The 20,139-nt window shown below is 34.4% G+C and overlaps 1 protein-coding gene across 1 annotated transcript in view; it reads left to right on the plus strand.

Moving 5' to 3' along the window:
* si:dkeyp-19e1.3 overlaps nt 1-20,139 on the plus strand; it is a 55,235-nt gene that overhangs the window by 16,271 nt on the left and 18,825 nt on the right. The window contains exons 2-7 of the mRNA XM_005170709.6: nt 1,439-1,512; nt 5,010-5,095; nt 6,108-6,147; nt 8,084-8,164; nt 8,433-8,540; nt 14,148-14,257. Coding sequence (XP_005170766.1) covers nt 1,447-1,512; nt 5,010-5,095; nt 6,108-6,147; nt 8,084-8,164; nt 8,433-8,540; nt 14,148-14,257 — 491 coding nt within the window. The 5' untranslated portion in view covers nt 1,439-1,446. The remainder of the gene's footprint in view (nt 1-1,438; nt 1,513-5,009; nt 5,096-6,107; nt 6,148-8,083; nt 8,165-8,432; nt 8,541-14,147; nt 14,258-20,139) is intronic.

A 20,139-nucleotide genomic window follows, 5' to 3' on the forward strand; every position in this document is an offset into this window, starting at 1 on the left:
TTATATTATCGCATGTTTTGAAAAGCACAGGTGGTTTAACAGCAAGGTGCCCATGTGTCTCAGCACAACAGTTGTCTGGTGAACTAGAGGTTGTAAAAGTTCCACCTGTCCACAGAGAATGTGAACCCACAGACGTCAACACATGGTGCTGAGCAGGCAACAGACCTGCTGTAGATGCCTGACATGCAGAACACAGCGTTTTTAGTTGCATATCTCAAATCTGTTAATGGGGGAATTCATTTTGTAGCCGTTTGTATGTGAAATTTTTCAGAAATACAAAGAAGAAACTTTTACGTGTTTACATGAGACGATTTCATAGCTGTGGGTTTATTAGTCATGATTAGTAAGTAATGTATAATTGCTGTAGCATGTTGTATGGATGGAGTCCTGGTTATAATATGGGCAGCAGAATTCTGAACCAACTGGTAAAGAGATTTATGTGGTAAACTAAATTAGAATAGTCAATGTGGGAGGTAACAAGGGAACAAAATTGACAGTACTGTGTTAGGGTGAGAGGTGAATGGAGGTGTGCAATATTACGAAGATAATTATATTATTATACTAATAATGTGTGCTTAAAATGAAAGGGTTCTGTCAAAAATGCACTGTAAGAAACTATATTAAAGTTAAGAACAATCTAGCAAATATTTATAATTGTTTAATGATTCAAATGTTGCCAGTATATGAAACTATATAGCTGTGATGTGCCTTTAAAAACTTTGTAAATTAAATATATTGAAAATGGTTGGTCTAGCCATTAGCATAACATAACATCCTATGCATGCAATACACAATTGCTTGGCATTGGGTTGTGACGAGATCTCGTGTTACGAGAATTAAATTGCGACGAGATTTCTTATTGAGGTGATAAGTTGCGTAGTGAGTTATGATGTTAGCGTGGTGGTCTCATGGAATAAGTGTCTTATCACAACCCTTACTTGGCACATAAAATAAATCAAAGTTATTGCAACTTTATATTATTAATATTACAGCCCTAGTTTAAAGCTACAATCATTCATTTAAAGTTATTTTACTATTATTAACCACCCCACAGACTCAAAATATTACTGCTTAATTTTATTTAGTCTGTTTTAACCATGCATTGGGTCTTCTACATATAAGGGCAATGGCTGAATTGTCCTACAGTACTTTGTGTGTGTGCAACAACAGTACTTGATGAATTACCTGACACAACATCACTTGTCTGTTGTTGGCCCGTGGTAATTGTTCAACCTCACCTCAAATGGATGTCTTCTCGCTTCAGGCAGAACTCGGATAAATGTTGTAATATTGCTGGAATGTAGAAGCTTCCGATCCTTTTCATGCGTCTTAGCCAAACAGACCCGGAGGAGGATCAGTCGAGGGCAGTTTGTCATATTCAGCGACCTTCGGAAACTTGTTTTCATCCATTTGACAATTTGTTTTGTTCCTTTTCCAGATTTTGAGATGAAGAAGGACATCGACACGCTAATAGCAGAAGAACGGGCTGACATCATTGAAAAATATGAGAAGGCAAGTTACAGCACATCCTTTAAGTTGCATACTGGCTGACTTTCTATAGTGTTGACCTACGTTTTTAACTTTAAAAAAAAAAAAAAATAAATGTATATAGATCTAGACAAAGGGGAACTAGTTAATGAATCTTCCGTATCCACAATGACAGTTCTCTTAGAGAGGAAATCTTAGGGATCAACAGTCCCAGATATTTATAATTTAGACCACACCACATTAAAAATGGCTGCATTTTACTGATCTTTGCAAGGTGGCGGATTTTGTATGAAGGTGAATATTAAGGATATGTTTCAGGTTGGAAGAGACATAAAACATTACGTATAATGATTAAAAAGAATAGTCAATTTGAAACCAAGTACAGTATACAGTATGTGGTGGTCACAATAGTGCTTACTGTAAGGTCTCCATGTAAATTGGGTCACAATTCTTATTTTATTTGTTTGTTAAATTGCTCAATTAATTGACATTTTGGTGTGTGAACTGGTTGTGGAATTTCATAGACAGTACTGAAGGTAACTTAGGGTAGCCACAGATAAATTGACAGAATGTTGTATGAGCAGCGGGTCCAGACAAGCCTAAAAAGGAACACTCCACTTGTTTTTTTTACTCCACCTTTACAACTGACCTAGAGTTAAACAGTTTAGTTCTACCATTTTTGTCGGGAGCACTGTTAGCTTAACTTAGCATAGATAATCGAATGGGATTAAACCATTAACATCACACTCAAAAGTTACCAAAGAATTTTGTAAAAAATTATTAGTGTCATTATATCACTAAGACCAGAGATGCCCAAAGTAGGGCTCGTAGGCCAAAATTGGCCCATTGTAACCTTTAATTCGGCCCACCATCTAAGGAGAGTAAGTATGATGGAGAGGGTTGAGGAATCTCTGTGTTGACTTTAACACAGAAATCTTCATTTCTAATTTAACATAACTTTTTGTTGTTTTATTGCTGAGCTACAAAAAAAAAAAAAAAAAAAAAAATCCCAAACTGAAATTAAATGTTTCAATTAAATGTTTTAAACCAATCTGGTTTTATAAAATGTAAATAATGTCTCGATGGATAAAGGACTATGCAGAAGACTTAGGCATGCAATTAAAGGCAAAAAATTAATGTAGTTTGGTTATAAATGAGATTTTATTTTTACTGTAATAAGTTCAATATAAAATGCAAAAATAAAATGCTGTATTAGTTAATATAAAGTATGTTTTCTATTCATTTGTAAATATTGTGTAAAAAATTAGGAATTTACCCATTACAACTATATTTACCTGCCCACTAGCCCCATTCAAGTTTGGTTTTTGGTCCTTTATAAGAAAAAGTTAGTGCACCCCTGTCCAAGACCAATGGAAAATGAAATTATTATGAAATTTCTTGGAACTATACTCTTGTTCCTTTTAATACCTACTTATACAATTTGAGAAGTATGTAAGTTTCTGGCCAGAGGTAACATTTCTTAAAGGGGAACCCCTTTTTTGATGGACAACAGCTGGATGTCTTACTAAACCCAAATTCATACTACAGTCATGGAAATGTTCAGTGTACTTCAATTACCTTTGTGTCATGTCTAAAGATAAAGGCCCGATCCCAATTCTATTTTTGTACCCTTACCCCTTCCCACTGGCTCTTGAAACAGAGTGTGAAGGGGAAGGGCTTCAAAATTTACCCCTAAGAAATGGGCGAGCACTACAACACCTGCACACGTCATCATATCATTGCATTATTTTTTGGTATTTATCTTTATGAAATCACTGAAGGCATATCACATGTTGTCATAACGATATAATGTGGCAATAAGATTGTAACTGTACTATGCATTTACACAGTGGCCATATTTTATGTTAACACCAAAAACAACATTAACAGTATAACAGACACTGTAAAAAAAAAGTCATTTCCAGCCACTAGACTTCTCTGGCAGGGTAATCTTGAAATTAATCTGGAATAATCTAGATTAAAATGGTTCATTTGAATTCTGCCGAAGGCATTCAGAATATGTGTGCTACCCAAATATTAAGTCTTTGAGAATGGGTTTCTCATGCCAGGTGGCACATTAGATAAGGGGTTTCTCATCTCCTGTTTCTGAAATTCATCACAAACTGCTTGAGAAACTATGATAATGATAATTGTTGATGAAAATAAGTGATGTTCAATAAGATGTACTTGTGTTTATTAACTGTTTATTCAGTTCAAGATGAATTTTGGCCTACATAAGCTTGAAACAGCGATTTTGATCACCTTAATCTGACTAAAGTTATAACTGAACTAAACAATAATGGAATTAAGATGTGGAGTATGCATAAATTAGTAGCATTATTGAAGTAAACACCGCAATCAAACTATTACCGTCATGTACAGTGGGACTTTTTGCCATATTTTCCGACAAGATCCACACACACAGCTGTCAGTAAAGGACCGCACTGGACCGCACGCACACACACATTGTGAAATACGAAAGTTTTTTTCTTTCCATTTGGCGTGCATTATTAAATTCCATAACACTTTCACCAGTCCTTACTCCGTCCTTATTTGCATCTAATACCCCAGTTTGTCATGGGGGATGAATGAAATGTTCATGAGTTAAAGTGAAACTGCCGAACTGCAGTTAAAGTCAGGCATACTGCTGATTTGATGCAGAAGGGCACTTTTTTTGTCAGACGGCTCACCGGAGGTATCTGCGCCAAAATACCAAGGTGAAAGTCATCATAGCCTGCGTAGAATAGACCCAGCTCTCAATCCAACTTTGAGAATAGATTAACGATCATATTTTTTTCTATGTGCAGCCATGCTGCCATTGTTAAATTTGTATTTTGGGAAATTTTCTTGCCCCTTAGTTTCGACTGTGGTCCTGAAAAATCTTTGTTTCAAGGGGTATCTAGCCCTTTCCCTTAGCCCTACGCCTTCAAGCTGAGGAGAATTGGGACACTCCTACTCCTTCATGTGAACATGCAAATGCAGGGGTGGGGATAAGAGTAAGGGGTAGGGGTGGAACTGGAATTGGGCTAAAGTGTTTCGTTTAGACAAACAAACATGTCAGTCTGTTTCAAGATATTGTGGGTTCTCTTCTTGTTGTTGTTTTTTTGTATCATTCCTTAACTTATGTTGCATATGTGGATTTTGTTATAAACTCTTATCAGATAGAAATCAAATGTCTAAAGTCATGGTCACTGAATTTGAGCATGCGAAATTCTGACGGACAGTGCCATAAAAAGGGGCTGGATAAAACAAGAGGATGTGAAACTAATAAAACAAACAATTGCTCTATATTCTAAATTTTCTCCACACTTTGAACTACTATTGTCCTCGCGAATTCACGTGATGCAAAATTGCAGGTCATAGTCCATCAAACTTGAACTGTCCATCACAGTGGCATTTGAAATATGTTGTATAAGCTTGCTTTTCCAGTCTGCAGCATTTGCAGTGTGACCGTGCTTTTTTGTGTTTGATTTTGTCATGTTATATTGTGGTTGTCAGCTTTTTAGTTGGTTTGGTTACAGGGCAGGCAGGAGGGTGTGCACATTAACCCCTGGGAGGATGGAGACTACAGCATCTTTAAGTTCACAGACCGCTTCGGGTTCCTGCAGTAAGTCTAGCCATTCCATGCAGTTTTACCACAAAGGCTAGCAAAATTACCTTGCTCCATAGTTATCAGTGATGACTTCTGAACTGTCTTTTATTTATATATATATATATATATATATATATATATATATATATATATATATATATATATATATATATATATATATATATATATATATATAGTTGCAAAGTTCTGGGTAGTTTGGATTTTTTAAAGGCTGGTAACTTTCCATTGGAATATATGGGAATTAACTGAAATTAAAGGGAGTAAACTGAGTTTAATATAATGAAGGTTAGTCTGTGACAGGGTACTCAATTGTAATTGAAAAAAAATATGTTGATGCAGAAGTATAAATCAGCCTGATATTTTCTTGAATCTTGCACACAAAAAACGGCCATCTGTCTGTTTAAATTACATACATTTATTTTTTACCATAAAACATACTTGTGCTATAGGCTACTGCTTTAATATCTGAATATAAAAAGAATATCGAAGCTGCATTTCTGCGTTTGAACCCAAATCCTATATCAATTCAAGTAAGTTTGATATTTAGGGAAGGGTGGGGTATTTGTTCATTTTACAACAAATTTAAGGGAATATGTTTTCTTACATTCAACACTTAAGAAGATTTCCTTAAAGTGTAAAGTTCCACTTACAATTAAATCAGTCAAAAATGTCATTTTTTAATAAGTATTAGTTTTTGTGTGCATGTCAGCTGATGATCAATGTTTATAGTTTGTATATAGAGTTTATATACATTTCTAGTTAATTTCAAATTTCAAAAATATTTAGAAAATTCCTGAGACTAAGTTCCCATGGAAATTTGTTTTGTTATTTATTTTCTGCCCCTTTGCAACCTTATACATTTTAAAATTTTTAATGGTGAATATTTTTATGTGTGACCAGTGTGTTTTATGGATTAGCAGTAAAATTAAAAATAGATTTTTTTAAATAAACCTAATTTTTTTTAGTAGTACAGATTTACCTATCATTCCCCCCTTATACTTTCCAGTGAAGAGGAATTGCCAACACCAACTGCAGTGGAGGAGAAGGTAAGATTAGATATCAACTTTCTAGATTTGCTGTTTGTCTCTTATGAAAACAATAAACATTTGGTCACCAACTGAAGCTATGTAGGGCTGAGCCCGTTCAATACCTGGATGGGAAACTACATGGGAAAGATAGGTTGCTGCTGGAAGAGGTGCTAATGAGACTAGCGGAGGGGTGTGTGTGTGTGTGGGGGGGGGGGGGGGGGGGGGGGTGCTTAATCTGCAGTCTGTGTGGATCCTAACGCCCCAGTATTCATTCATTCATTTTCTTTTCGGCTGGGGTTTCCACAGCGGAATGAATTGACAACTTATCCAGCATATGTTTTACACAGCGGATGCCCTTCCAGCTGCAACCTATCACTGGGAAACATCCATACGCACTCATTCACTCACATACACTGCAGACAATTTAGCCTACCCAATAGGGTTGGGCCAATAGATGATGTCATCGTCTATAGCCGATGGCCGACGACACCATGATGCTGAGCCGGCATCGTGATCCTCTGCCCCGCCCCCTCTGCAAATCCGCTCGCGAAAAATACACACTCAGGCCCTGTTTACACTAATAGGTTTTAGTTTTTAAATGGCATTTTAGAACGAAAATGATCCACATCCACTCTGGTGTTTAGCATTTCTAAGCAGCCCTCCTTGCTCCTTCCACACTACCGCTGAAAGCGCACATCACATGACCACACACATACACACACAGGCACACACACAGACACAGATGCACACACACTGTCATGCGCTCGACACAGTGGGTCCAGGCAGTCAGCGGGTCAATAGACTGCTTCAATCTTCCACTTTCACACTTGTATTTAGTATTTTTAGCGAGCACCTCAGATACTGTTGGCTGTGCACCTTTTTACCGACCAAAAAGTACCTTTTTACAAACCAAAAACCATTATAATGACAGATCACTCTGCCTATTCACCCCTATTCACGAGTCCCGCAGAAAAAGTGATTGACAGGTGGTAATTATGTGTGTAACTTATCTTTATTCATTTACTGTGTTAATCAGGCTACAAATGATTCATTCGTTATGAATGAATTAATTATTTGTAATTAATTCACCGCAGTCTATGACGACAATGCCATTGTTTATTGCAATGTTTCATATTAGATATTGTATGATGCCAAATTGGTCAACATCGCCCAACCCTACTACCCAGTTCACCTGTACCACATATTTTTGGACTTGTGGGGGAAACCAGAGCACTCAGAGGAAACCCACGCAAACACGGGGAGAACATGCAAATTCCAGACAGAAACGCCAACTGACCCAGCCAAGGCTCGAACTAGTGACCTTTTTGTTGTAAGGCGAATGTGCTACTGCTACCCACTGTGCCATTGTGCAGGCCCACGCCCCAGTATATTGATAATAATAATAATAATAATAATAATTACTTACATCTATATAGAGCTTTTCTAGACACTCAAAGCGCTTGACACATTGGGGGGAATCACGTTATCCAGATGGATTGCCGTCACGTTATCCAGATGGATTCTGCACACTGGTGGTAGATGAGGAGATTAGGAATTACTATTATTATTAATTTTATTATTTAATTTTTTTTATTTATTAATTAAATAGCCTATTACATTATAGTGTCTTGTTTTATATATATTATATATTATTTATTTTTTTTTTTAATACATTTTTAGCCATTAAGTTTGTTGTGGAAATAAGGTTGCATACATTATGCTGTGGGTATTTACCCTATACTTGTACTGTACAGTAACTAGCAAGAGTATTATTTTTTTAAATGTACTATTTAGATCACCCATATTTATATATTTCTTTATACATTACAGGCAAATACAAAATATTGTCCATACAAGGCATACATTTTTTTAATTTTTATTTTTTATGTTGGTTCAGTTCAGTTCGATGAATGTTGCATTATTTGATTCAAAATGTATTATGCTCTTTCTTTAGTACAAACTCCAGGAGATGGAAAGAGAGGAAAAATGGATTAAGATGGTGAAAAAGTGGGAAAAGTATCATAATAGTGAAAAGGTAACTTAAGTCAATAGCTACACCTTTAAGTAGAAGACACTTTCAAAGCTGCTCTACAATACATCTAAGTATTTTGTATAATGTTTTTAATATATTAAATAATTTAACATTATTGTCTTGCATCAATTAGCTTTTGCTGCCATTACAATCAAATACTTACTACAGTGAAGTCTGCTACGGCTAAAGAGGCACACACTTCCTAAATAATGGGGATCCAAAAATAAATCTCGCCATCTGTTTGTTTTCTTTTCCCATGTGCATTTTCCAGATGATGAAGCGGGTGTACAAGGGGATTCCCTTGAAGCTACGTGGTCAGGCCTGGGCTCTTTTATTAGATGTGGAAAAGGTGAAACAAGCAAACTTCAGGAAGTATGAGGTAGGATCATATTTGTGACATATGTTTGGGTTCCAGTTGGTCCTTTGAATGAATAACTGCCTGTTTGTTGCTAATTCATTTTGTGACTCATTTGTTTGGGTTTTGATTTGTCCTGTGTGATTGTTTGGGTTTAAATTAGCCAGACTTGTTTTGTCTGAGCCTTTGGCACACTAGTGTTTTATTTCATAACACTTGTTTGCTGCTTTGCATGCTAACAACTATTACTATGGTTTTCTTCTGTATTTGTAACATAACCCCCCTCCCCCAAAAAAACCCTTACCCCCCCCCCCCCCCCCCCCCCCCCAAAAAAAAAAAAGAGTTAAAATAAGCTGCAAAGTGGATCAAAGTTTATAGGGTAAAAGTTTATAATAAGGATTGCTGAGTTAATGTTTGACTATTGACTATTGACTTATTCTATTGCAAGGCTTTCTAGAATACTCTATTCCGATTGGTCAGTTGTGACATTCAAAGTCATGCTGATCCTCTTACAGGTTCATCTGGATGCTTCAAATTACCTTGACTGTCAATGAATAGATTCACATCCTTATATATTTTTATGTCTTTTGACTGTTTGGCGCCATCATTTAATTGAATAATACGTATGTTAGTGTATGCTATATTCAGCCAGTTTTGTTTGTCAGTTTTATACTTCTGAGTTTAGTGATCGGTGTGACTCACGTACGGCGCATGTAATGCGCGTTACCATGCATTTATACTTCTGTGCGCTGTTTTGTATTGCTTTGTATTGCTCTGCAATAACACTACCGAAACGCTAGCTGGCAGCAGGTTTTTTGTTCCTCTGTCAAGTTTCTTCGCTTGTGTTTTGTTTTTTCTGAACGCTTCCTTACTGTACATGTAGCTCAAACTTGCTCATTTTGGGGCGGGAACCGGTGGACATGCAACAACTTTAATCACAAGGTCAACACATAACTAACGTTCCCATCTGGACATGGGACTCCACACTAGTAAACACTTGCTCTATCGGGCTTACGCAGCTCTTGTCCCTGCCCACACTAATCACAGCTTGCGCTATGCATCGTTGCAACGTATAGTTACATTTTTTGAGAGGTGTGTGATGGCCACGGCGAGGGCTATGCGACCATGCACAGGCTGCACCAGAGCATGCACGTGCGCTTGATGCAGAAGTATAAATCAGCCTTAAGTATTGCGCTTTGACTTTGTTTCGCAATGTTGTGACTGAATAATATGCAAGTAAGTGGTATTTTCATTTCAGTCAGCTTTGCGTTTAATTAAAGTATTTATATCTGTTACAGCTAAAAATTACATTTTGTGTCTAAATGTTGCGTTCTAACCTCCTGAGACCTTTGCTTATCTTTGGAACACAAATTAAGATATTTAAGAAGAAATCTGAGAGACGTTCAAAGTTGAGAAAAGAAAATCAAAAACATTTCAAAATTTTCCAAGTGCCAAAAAACTGTAAAAACTAACTTTTGTTATGTTCCCCTTAACTCTGTCTAGGGAGACACGGGGACAGAATTTTAGTGGAGTTTTGTGTGTGTGTGTGTTAGCACTGAGGTCCTTTGATTGAGGTCCTATGAGCAACCTCTCAAAGGACTAAACAAAATAAATATGCAACCTGAATGAAGATTAACAAAATATTTATTGAAGGATTAAGGGAGGGTTCCAAAAAAACTTCAAGAGGGGGTTCAAGCCAAAACAACAAACATATATGTGTGTGTGTGTGTGTGTGTGTGTGTGTGTGTTTGTTTGTGTAATATTAATATATAGTAATATGTATAGAAAATATATATTTTAATATTAAAATATTAATTAATCAGTTTTAACTTGTCTTGGCCTTCAATAAAACCAAAATTTAGGCAGGCTTTGTCATACTGTCTAATCTTTTTCTTCGCCTCTGAAGAATCACTGCATTTACGTTTGTCTGCCATTTTTGTTTTGATTTTGCCTTTACGACACGTTGACAAGCAGATTGCGCGAGTTAGCAAAATTTAAATAATTATTTAAAGTTATTTATTTTAATTATTTTCACTATTTTGTTGGAATTTTAAGCATGTGTTTAGATTATTTTTTTTATTTTTTGGTACTTAAAAATACATATATATAATAGTAGGGCTGCTCGATTTTGGGAAAAATTATAATCACGATTATTTTGGTCATAATTGTAATCACGATTATTCAAAACCATTGCCAGTTAAAGTCAAAATTATTAGCGCTCCTGAGATTTTTTTTTTATAAATATTTCCCAAATTATGTTTAACAGAGCAAGGAATTTTAACAGTATTTCCTATAATATTTTTTTTCTATTTGTTTTATTTTAGCTAGAATAAAGACAGGTTTAAATATTTTGAAACCAATTTAAGGTCAATATTATTAGCCCCCTTAAGCAATATATATTTTTGATTGTCTGCAGAATAAACTACCGTTATAATGACTTGCCATATTACTCTAATTAAGCCTTTGAACTGCACTTTAATCTGAATGCTTGTATTTTGAAAAATATCTAGTAAAACATTATGTGCTGTCATTATAGCAAAGACAAAAAAAAAAAAGTAATTAGAAATGAGATATCAAAACTATTATGTTTAGAAATAAGTTAATGAAATATTCTTTCCATGAAACAGAAATTGGGCAGGAAAAGGTTTGCTTATATTCAAGAGGGCTAATAATTCTGACTTCAACTGTTTACATACAGTTATTTTCCACCCTGCAAAGGAAAGAGAAATAAATACAATAGAATAAAAATATGAAACAAACTGTGCTTTAAGCATCTTCACTGTAAGAAAAACACTTTAGCTACAGCAGTGCTTTAGTCAAGAGCAGCGAGGGTTTTCTCGTTATGTTTATTTAATAATGATAAAAACAGGCGGCAGAAGGATAATAGCGCGCTGTCTCTTTAATGGTTTCTCTTTCACGTCTTTTAAACCTCAACTCGTTTGTTTATTACACAAATGAGTGTTAATGTAAATAATCACTAAACACCGCGTTTTGACACCTATTTGACCATTAAAGCATTCACGTTAAGATGACTTTAGATGTCTGCGCTCCTCTTGACCCATTCCGGACGCCATACATGTGAGGCTGAGAAGTGGCACGATCCACTTGCCATACACGTCTCAGTGTGCGAATGAGAGTGAATGCTGATCGGCCGCATGCTTCTGACTGCGTGATCGTGCTGCAAACACACATAAGCTCTTTCGCGCTTTTAAGAGCAACACGTGTACAACTGTGGCGAAATATGATGCAATAATCAATTATCTCGATTAATGCTTTTTTATAATCGTTTGAAACCGAAATCTAAATCGGATTTTAGATTAATTGCAAAGCCCTTTATAATAGTGGAGCATTTTTATGCCTTTTTCTACCTCAATACTTATCCTCTCCCGCGCTCCCCCTGTGGGCGCGGACCCCAGGTTGGGAACCACTGATCTAGAAAAGAAAAGAAAAGAAAAATACATCAAACATACGTTCACTCCCTTACTAACATAAACAGGAGAAAACTGTTACAAAAAAGAAAATGGCACCCCCTCTCTACTAACACAATCCCTTATTAACAAAGAGTAAAGAGTGGTTAACAAAGTAGTATTGAAAACAAAAATTAACTTACAATCAAAAAGAGGTTGTGACAAAGGCTGTATCAGATGGTCAACAGCATCAACAGAACTTTAACAAATTAAAGCTCCTAATCAACAAGTAATGCTTAAAGGAGTAAACAAAGAATATTTTAAAGTCTCACAAAAGAGTCTCCACACACACACACAAAAACACACAGTTCTATTGGAGACAAGCTGCTTAAATGCCCATGACTTTACTCGTCCTCCAATCACTGAATGGTTCATTAGTGGCAGCAGGTGACGTTCATCATCACCTATTAGGGTGTAGCAGAGAAAGAAAGAAAGAAAATACAAAACAGAAACAAATACGTCCTGGGACGTAACACTTTTTTGTCTGTTTTCAGCATTATATCAGGGTGCATTTACTTTGGGCAATACAACACTTGTTGCTGCATCCAGTCATATGGCAATAAATGTCACATAAAATGGTGTTCAAACTTACATTGGAAGCGTTTAACACTGAATAAAGCACATAATCGGTAACTGAGGAGATTATTGTAATGGCAGTTTATAGTGTTGTTTTGCCACAATGTTGTTTTTTTAAGCACACAAAACTATTCTTGGAGCTTCGTATATATATAGTTAAACCATCAAAGTCACAGTCACATTTCACAAAAGTTTTTGGGTTCTTTTCTGGACCATTGCTTTTTTATAGAGTAATAAAATAAATAGATTGTACAATAGTATAATTTTTCTTTATTATTATTATTATTATTTTTAATATTATTATGATTATTATTGGTTTTATCATTAAGCCATCATTAATAATACATAGTTATCATTAATGATAAATAACATTTGAACAGTAGTGTTATTACTACCATACCACGGTTCTAATTTTATTCTGATACATTGAAGATTCTCTTGTACTTATAATTAAATTAAAAGCATATCCCTATCTGAATTTCTTAATATATCTAGTTCATATTATCTTAGTTGTTTACTGTTCTGGTAAATGCAAATAGCAGAAGTGTCTCTCTTATATTGAAACCAGTGGCTATCAAGGTTCCTGTTTCAAAATGTTTGTCAGTAACAGCAATCCATGGTGTGTAGTAGCAGTTGATGGAGCAATTACTACATATGGTTTAAAAAGGTGTTCTGTGGATTTTATTTAAAGGATAGCTCACTCAAAGTGTTTCAGACTTGTATATACGGAGTTCTTTTCATACAGCATTTTTAGTGACCGTGTAAAACAATAAATGTAAATAAAAAAAATGAAAACACTGTTTACATTGCATGAATAATAATCAGTAAACCATTTGTTGATTGACTTTGTTTTTGGTTAAGTGCTAAATAAATATAGTTTATATACCAATATATACAGTTGAAATTAGAACTATTAGCACCCCTGTTTAAATTTTTTTTTCAATTTCTGTTTAATGGAGAGAAAAAATTAAACACATTTCTAAACATAAGTTTTAATAACTCAATTCTACTAACCGAGTTATTTAATCTTTGCCATGATGACAGTAAATTATACTAGATATTTTTCAAGACACTTCTATACAGCTTAAGGTGATATTTAAAGGCTTAATTAGGTTAACTAGACAGGTTAGGGTAATTAAGAAAGTTACTGTATAATGATGGTTTGTCTGTAGACAATTGAACAAAAATATAGCTTAAAGGGGCTAATAATAATTTTTTACTTTAAAATGGTTTAAAAAAAAATAAAAACAGTTTTTATTCTAGCCGGAATAAAATAAATAAGACTTTCTCCGGAAGAAAAAATATTATCAGACGTACTGTGAAAATTTCCTTGCTCTGTTAAACATCATTTAGGAAGTATTTTAAAAAGAAATAAAAATTCAGAGGGGGGCTAATAATTCTGACTTTAACTGTACATCCGACCAATGGCAGATTCTACTTGATGATTCTAATGCTAAAATGTTACAGTTTGGTTTGGAAAAGCATCTTTTTACATTTACTGAATGAACAACATTCATATTTTTTCACAAAACCTGTAAAGTATAAACTGTCTACCTTTTTTTTTTTTTTTGCTTTTATGTTGTTGCAGAAAATGAAGGAACAAGCCAAGAGGTATTCAACAGAAATTAAGCAGATAGACCTCGACGTCAACAGGACCTTTAGAAACCATATCATGTTCATGGAACGATTTGGGGTCAAGTAAGACATTGCACATAACAACGCATGCATGTGCACACACTCAACAAAAAACATTTATGTAGCTTTATATATAGTTTTTTGTGTGTGTGTGTGTGTGTGTTATGCTGCGTTTTATTTTAAGATGGTTCTGAAATGAGCTTTTTAGACCTTAACCAAACCCTTAACCAAAACAAGAGCTCACTTCCTCTTTGTCAGTGCATTTTTTTTTGTTCATTAGCTTCCTGTTACTGTGAAAGGCCTCACAGGAAATGACATGACCAGTGACTCGTTGCCATTATGCCCAGAATAAATATAAACTTTGATGTTCTTCATAACAACCAAAGTTCTGCACCGCTGCCATGACAAAAAAATGTTTCCTTTTTCGCCGGACAGTCATGAAGACGCACTTGGGATTTAATGTCCTCTTTAGATTGGACCGATACCAAAAAAAAATCTACAACACCAAATCAGATAAAGTTGGGACAGTATGGAAATCACTAATACAAAAACAAAGTAGTGATTTCCAAATTTACTTTGACTTGCATTTTTTCATTGCAGACAACACAACAAGCTTTTAATTAGTGTGTTCCTCGTGATTTTTATTGTATATTTTTTGTTTTGTTTTTTAAAAATTAACATGTGTTCCAATTTTGGTTCTTGGTTCATTAAAAAAAAGTTGGAACAGTAAAGCATTTACCTCTTTGTAATGTTGCCATTCCTTTTCACAACACTTAATAGACATTTAGGGACTGCCTAATTTGAAGACACAATTTGATGAAGTGTTTCAGATGTAATTTTTTCCCATTCTTTCTGCAAACAAGCCTTAAGGTGGGCAACAGTACATGGCCTTTATTGCCGCATTTTGAAGCCACACATTCTCTATTGGAGACAGGTCGGGGCTGCAGGCAGGCCAGTCAAATACCTGTATCCTTTTCCTCTACAGCCAGGACTTAATGTGTGCAGAATGTGGTTTTTACATTGTCTTGTTGAAATATGCAGTGGCGCCCCTGGAAAAAAGGCAGCATATTGTTCTCCAAAATCTCTATGTACTTTTCAGCATTAATGGGAACAACACAGAAGTGCAAGTTACTTTTACCAAGGGCACTTGACCATGATAGACCCTGGCTTTTGGACTTGTTTCAGTCTAGATGATCTTTTTTTAGTTTAGTCCAAAGCACATGGCATCCATTTCTTCCCAAAAATACCTGATATACTAATTCATCTGACCACAGTACACATTTCAGCTGTGTGGTGGATCAACAGTGCTTCTGGACACTGTTAACATAGGGCTTCCTTTTTAGCACAGTACAGTTTTAACTGGCATTTGTGGATGTTCTACGGATTGTGGGAGTTGACAAAGGTTTGCCAAAGTAGTCCTGGGCCCATGTTGTGATATCGCTTTTAGATGAATAAGGATTTTTCATGCAGTGCTGCTTAAGGGATCGGAGACCATGGTTGTTCAGCTTAGACTTGCAACCTTGTCCTTTACACACTGAAATTTATCCTGATTCCTTGAATCTTTTAATTATGTTATGCACAGTTGAAGGTGAAATATTCTAATGTACAGTATATTTCTCTGAGGAACATTGTTTTTAAACATTTCAATAGTTTAATAACGTATTTGTTGGCAAACTGGCGATCCTCACCCCATATGTGCTCCTAAAGGACTAGACTTTTCAATTTACCCGATAACTAGCCCTACTGTAAACCACTCCTTTCCCAACCTTTTAAAAATGTGTTGCAAGAACCAAAGTTAGAATATGTGTTTATTTTAGAGCAAAAAAACTAAACAATAAAAACATAAGGAACACATTAAATATTGCTATGAATAAAAATGTAGAAATTTACAATCACAACTTTTTTTTTAAAGCCATCAGACATAAGTTTTTAATAAAACATAGAACTGCTGTGGCACACTTCTCAAAAACCTTCCATTTAAATCTAAAAATCCAGATGCGTCATGTAACACAACAGGCTAGGTCTTCAAACCACACGGTGTGTAGATGTAGATCAAAGTGCACAAGAGGCTTTAAGCCATGCGGTCTATACACCCACAATAGACAGAGCAACCACTTCACTTTTTTATTTTTTTCACAAGGTGTCTGCTGGAAAGAATATATGAGCTAAGACTTTTACGTCTTTATTAGCGCTGCGTGGCCAATAAGAGGATATGGGTCCGGAAGTGCCATTTGACACATCTGCTGTTTGTTTGTGTTACTCATCTGCATTTCTACAGCACAGAGGTCACAATTCTGCTTTCCTCTGGCCTGTTACCAGGGGTTTTGCAATGCATCACTAAATCCTTTCAAATATGCCAACGCCATGAAATATTAATGTACATCTCCTGTGAACATAATGGCTTATGCATGAATACACTCTTGCCGCTGGTTAGCTAGTTTCGTTCTTCTGATTGATTTAGGGTTGGACCCTCAGTGCGTTTTGCTCAAAATGTAGTTTTGTTATTGACAAAGGAATACAAAATTTATATTTTAAAGGCTTAGATCACTCAAAAATGAAAATTCTGTTCTCAACACTTGTGTATTGCTTAACATTGACGACGCATTCGTTATGTTAGTAGCTGTTTTTGCCCTATTGCCTTCCTTTATTATGACATTTTTTGATTGCAAAGCCATGACAGCATATAATCTTGATTGTTCCCTGTTGGAAAGAGGTACAATTTGTAATTTTTAATGTTGATCATCAGTTGGCATCATTAAGAGATTAGAAAGGCCTGTGTTCTATGGAGTAAAACAGCGAATTAGACTGTAGTTTACATGTGTAACACACTTACTATGTTTACAATGTTCTGAAAGCTGAGGTGCTTATTTTAATTTTGTCAGACATGGTGAGGTAAGTGCACACAGACACACAGTCTCACACGCACACAGACACACGCATACACACACGCACACGCATACACACTCACTATACTCCAAATAACTCCCTATATATCTAAAAACACAGCTTTTTTTGCACTGCAACAACTTATGATTAACAGTAAAACTGTAAAATGTAAAAATGTACCTCTTCCCAACAGGGAAAAGAACTAGCAATCAAGAATGTATGATTTTATGATGCCATGGCTTTGCATTTAAAAACATGTTATAATAATGGAAGTCAATGGGTCAAAAAAAACCACTAACATAACAAAAGGGTATTAAATTTGCATAGAATTTATTGTTTAGATTGTTTAGAATTTTTCAAAGCATTTTCCCAAAATATGTATCAAAATATGTTTTTTTTCACCAAAAGATCATTCCATTTGCTCATAGTTGTGGCAAAATTAGATTTAAAATCATAATTATTCACCTCCAACCTTTGTTCATCTTCAGAATATTAGTTTATATATTATATTTAATACCTGAGAGCTCCCTTATCCTCCGTAGATAGCAATGGTCCCAAAATATTCAAAGTCCAGATTGGACCCAAAAACATTGTCAAAACATTTCATCCGACTTCAGTAGTTCGACTGTAATCATAGCAGTATGTAAGAACAGAGGTTCTCAACATTTTTCACTTCGAGGCCCACCTCCTTCTCCGAAAATGTTTGAAGGCCCAAACTGATTGTCCAGAGAAAATACCCATTTTAAAGCTTTATTTATTAGCAAAACATTTATTTTGCCTTCTATTATTCCCTTATTTTTTAGATCATTCTATAACAACAAAAAATTAAACATTTTATGTAAAGTCAGAATTATTAGCCCCCTGAATTTAATTATTACCCCCTCTGTTAACTTTTTCCCCCGATTTCTGTTTAACAGAGAGCAGATTTTTTTTTCCCAACACATTTCTAAACATAACAATTTTAACAACTCATCTCTAATAACTGATTTATTTTATCTTTGCCATGATGACAGTAAATAATATTTTACTAGATATTTTTAAGACACTTCTATATAGCCTAAAGTGACATTTACTGTAAATGCTTAACTAGGTTAATTAGGTTAACTAGGCAGGTTAGGGTAATTAGGCAAGTTATTGTATAACTATGTTCTGTAGACTATCGAAAAAAAAAAAAAGCTTTTATTCTAGTCAAAATAAAACAAATAAGACTTTCTCCTGAAAAAAAATATTATAAGATATACTGTAAATATTTCTTGGCTCTGTTAAACATCATTTGGGAAATATTTAAAAAAGAAAAAAAATCAATGGTGGACTAATAAATCTGACTTCAACTGTATTTTTTACAGATTTAAAGCTCCTGAATTCTTTAATTACGTTCTTCTTTAAAACTGCAGAGTATTTGGGCCTTTTCTTCAGTAAAGGAGCCTGACAGGACAACAGGAGAAAAAACTTTAAATTAGACTGACTACTATTCAACTATTGATCTACTATTCATATACAATAAAAATAAACAAAGAATTGTAAAACACAGTATAAACACTCTAAATCTGTTGAAACACATCGACCTGGAAGGCAGTTGAGTTTGTAGCCTGAAATTATTGGAGTTCGCTGACAGGAACAATGGACAGCTGTTCACTTCTGAAACACCACTAAGTCTCGCTAGATCCTACTTTAGGGGTGCTCGCAGGATGTTAATTTGAACAACTATGTGGGTATTTTAAAGTGTTCACACAAAGAGAGCATGCTTAGTTTGTGAATCAACGGACTTTAATACAGTACGACGCAGACGTGAGGCACGTGCGAGCTGGTTATTAAAACTCTAGTCATTGTTACCTTTACATTTGCGTTACTGTTTGATTTATACGACTGAGAACATACTGTTTGAATGCAGCTAACAATAATAGTTTGGCAAATAATATTTTTCAGCATTTATGCATTGGCTGCTTATAGAGTTTGACTCCCTTTTGCCTTCAAAAGTGGGTTAATTATTTGTGACATTGATTTATAAATGTGCTGGAAACCTTCCTCATAGATGGAAGTAAAGTCGAAGACAAAATTATTAGTCCTTTGAAATTGTAATGCATTTTTAAATAATTTTCTAGTGCTGTAACGGAGAGAAGAGATTTTTTTAACACATTTATAAACATACTTTTAACAACTAATTTCTCTTGTCTTTGCCATGATGACAGTATATAATATGTTACTAGGTATTTTGCAAGATACATTTTAAAGTGAATGCAAATACTTATATAGCCAAGTTATTGGACAACAGTTGTTAGTTCTGTGGCTTGTTTAAAAAAAATAGGCCTGATAGGCCTGTCACAATAATTAATATATCAACTTATTGCACAACGCATGGACGTGACCTCAATCATTTGTTATGCAATATATATCGCCCATACATAAAAAACAAATCTAGCAACATTTCAGCGGATTATGCTACATTTCTATCTCTTTTGGAGGTGTCAGTATGGTTAAACCCTATAGTATTTACTATAAATTACTTTAGTATATTTTCATGTGGGTGTCTCACAACTGAAAATAGATATGGTAGGTCTGGTCTCTGTTACTTTTTGTTAAATAATTATTATTTATTTAAGATATGAGTTTACACATTCTGATTTTGAATGCTTAATAATTAAATTGTTAAAATTACTAGAATTAAATTACATATTCTTAAGAATAAAATATGATGTGTTACTTCAGGCATTATATAATGAGTGGCATGAAATCGTCTCAATATAATTTATCGCAACATATTTTGGTGCAATATATCATTAAAAAACAGATATCATAGATATATATACACATATACATGTATGTACTTATACATGTATGTATGTATGTATGTATGTATGTATATATATATGTATATATATATATATATATATATATATATATATATATATATATATATATATATATATRTRTATATATATATATATATATATATATATATATATGTATATATATATATATATATATATATATATATATATATATATGTATATATATATATATATATATATATATATATATATATATATATATATATACAT

This window comes from Danio rerio, chromosome 25, assembly GCF_049306965.1.
Source record: "Danio rerio strain Tuebingen ecotype United States chromosome 25, GRCz12tu, whole genome shotgun sequence".
NCBI lineage: Eukaryota > Metazoa > Chordata > Actinopteri > Cypriniformes > Danionidae > Danio > Danio rerio.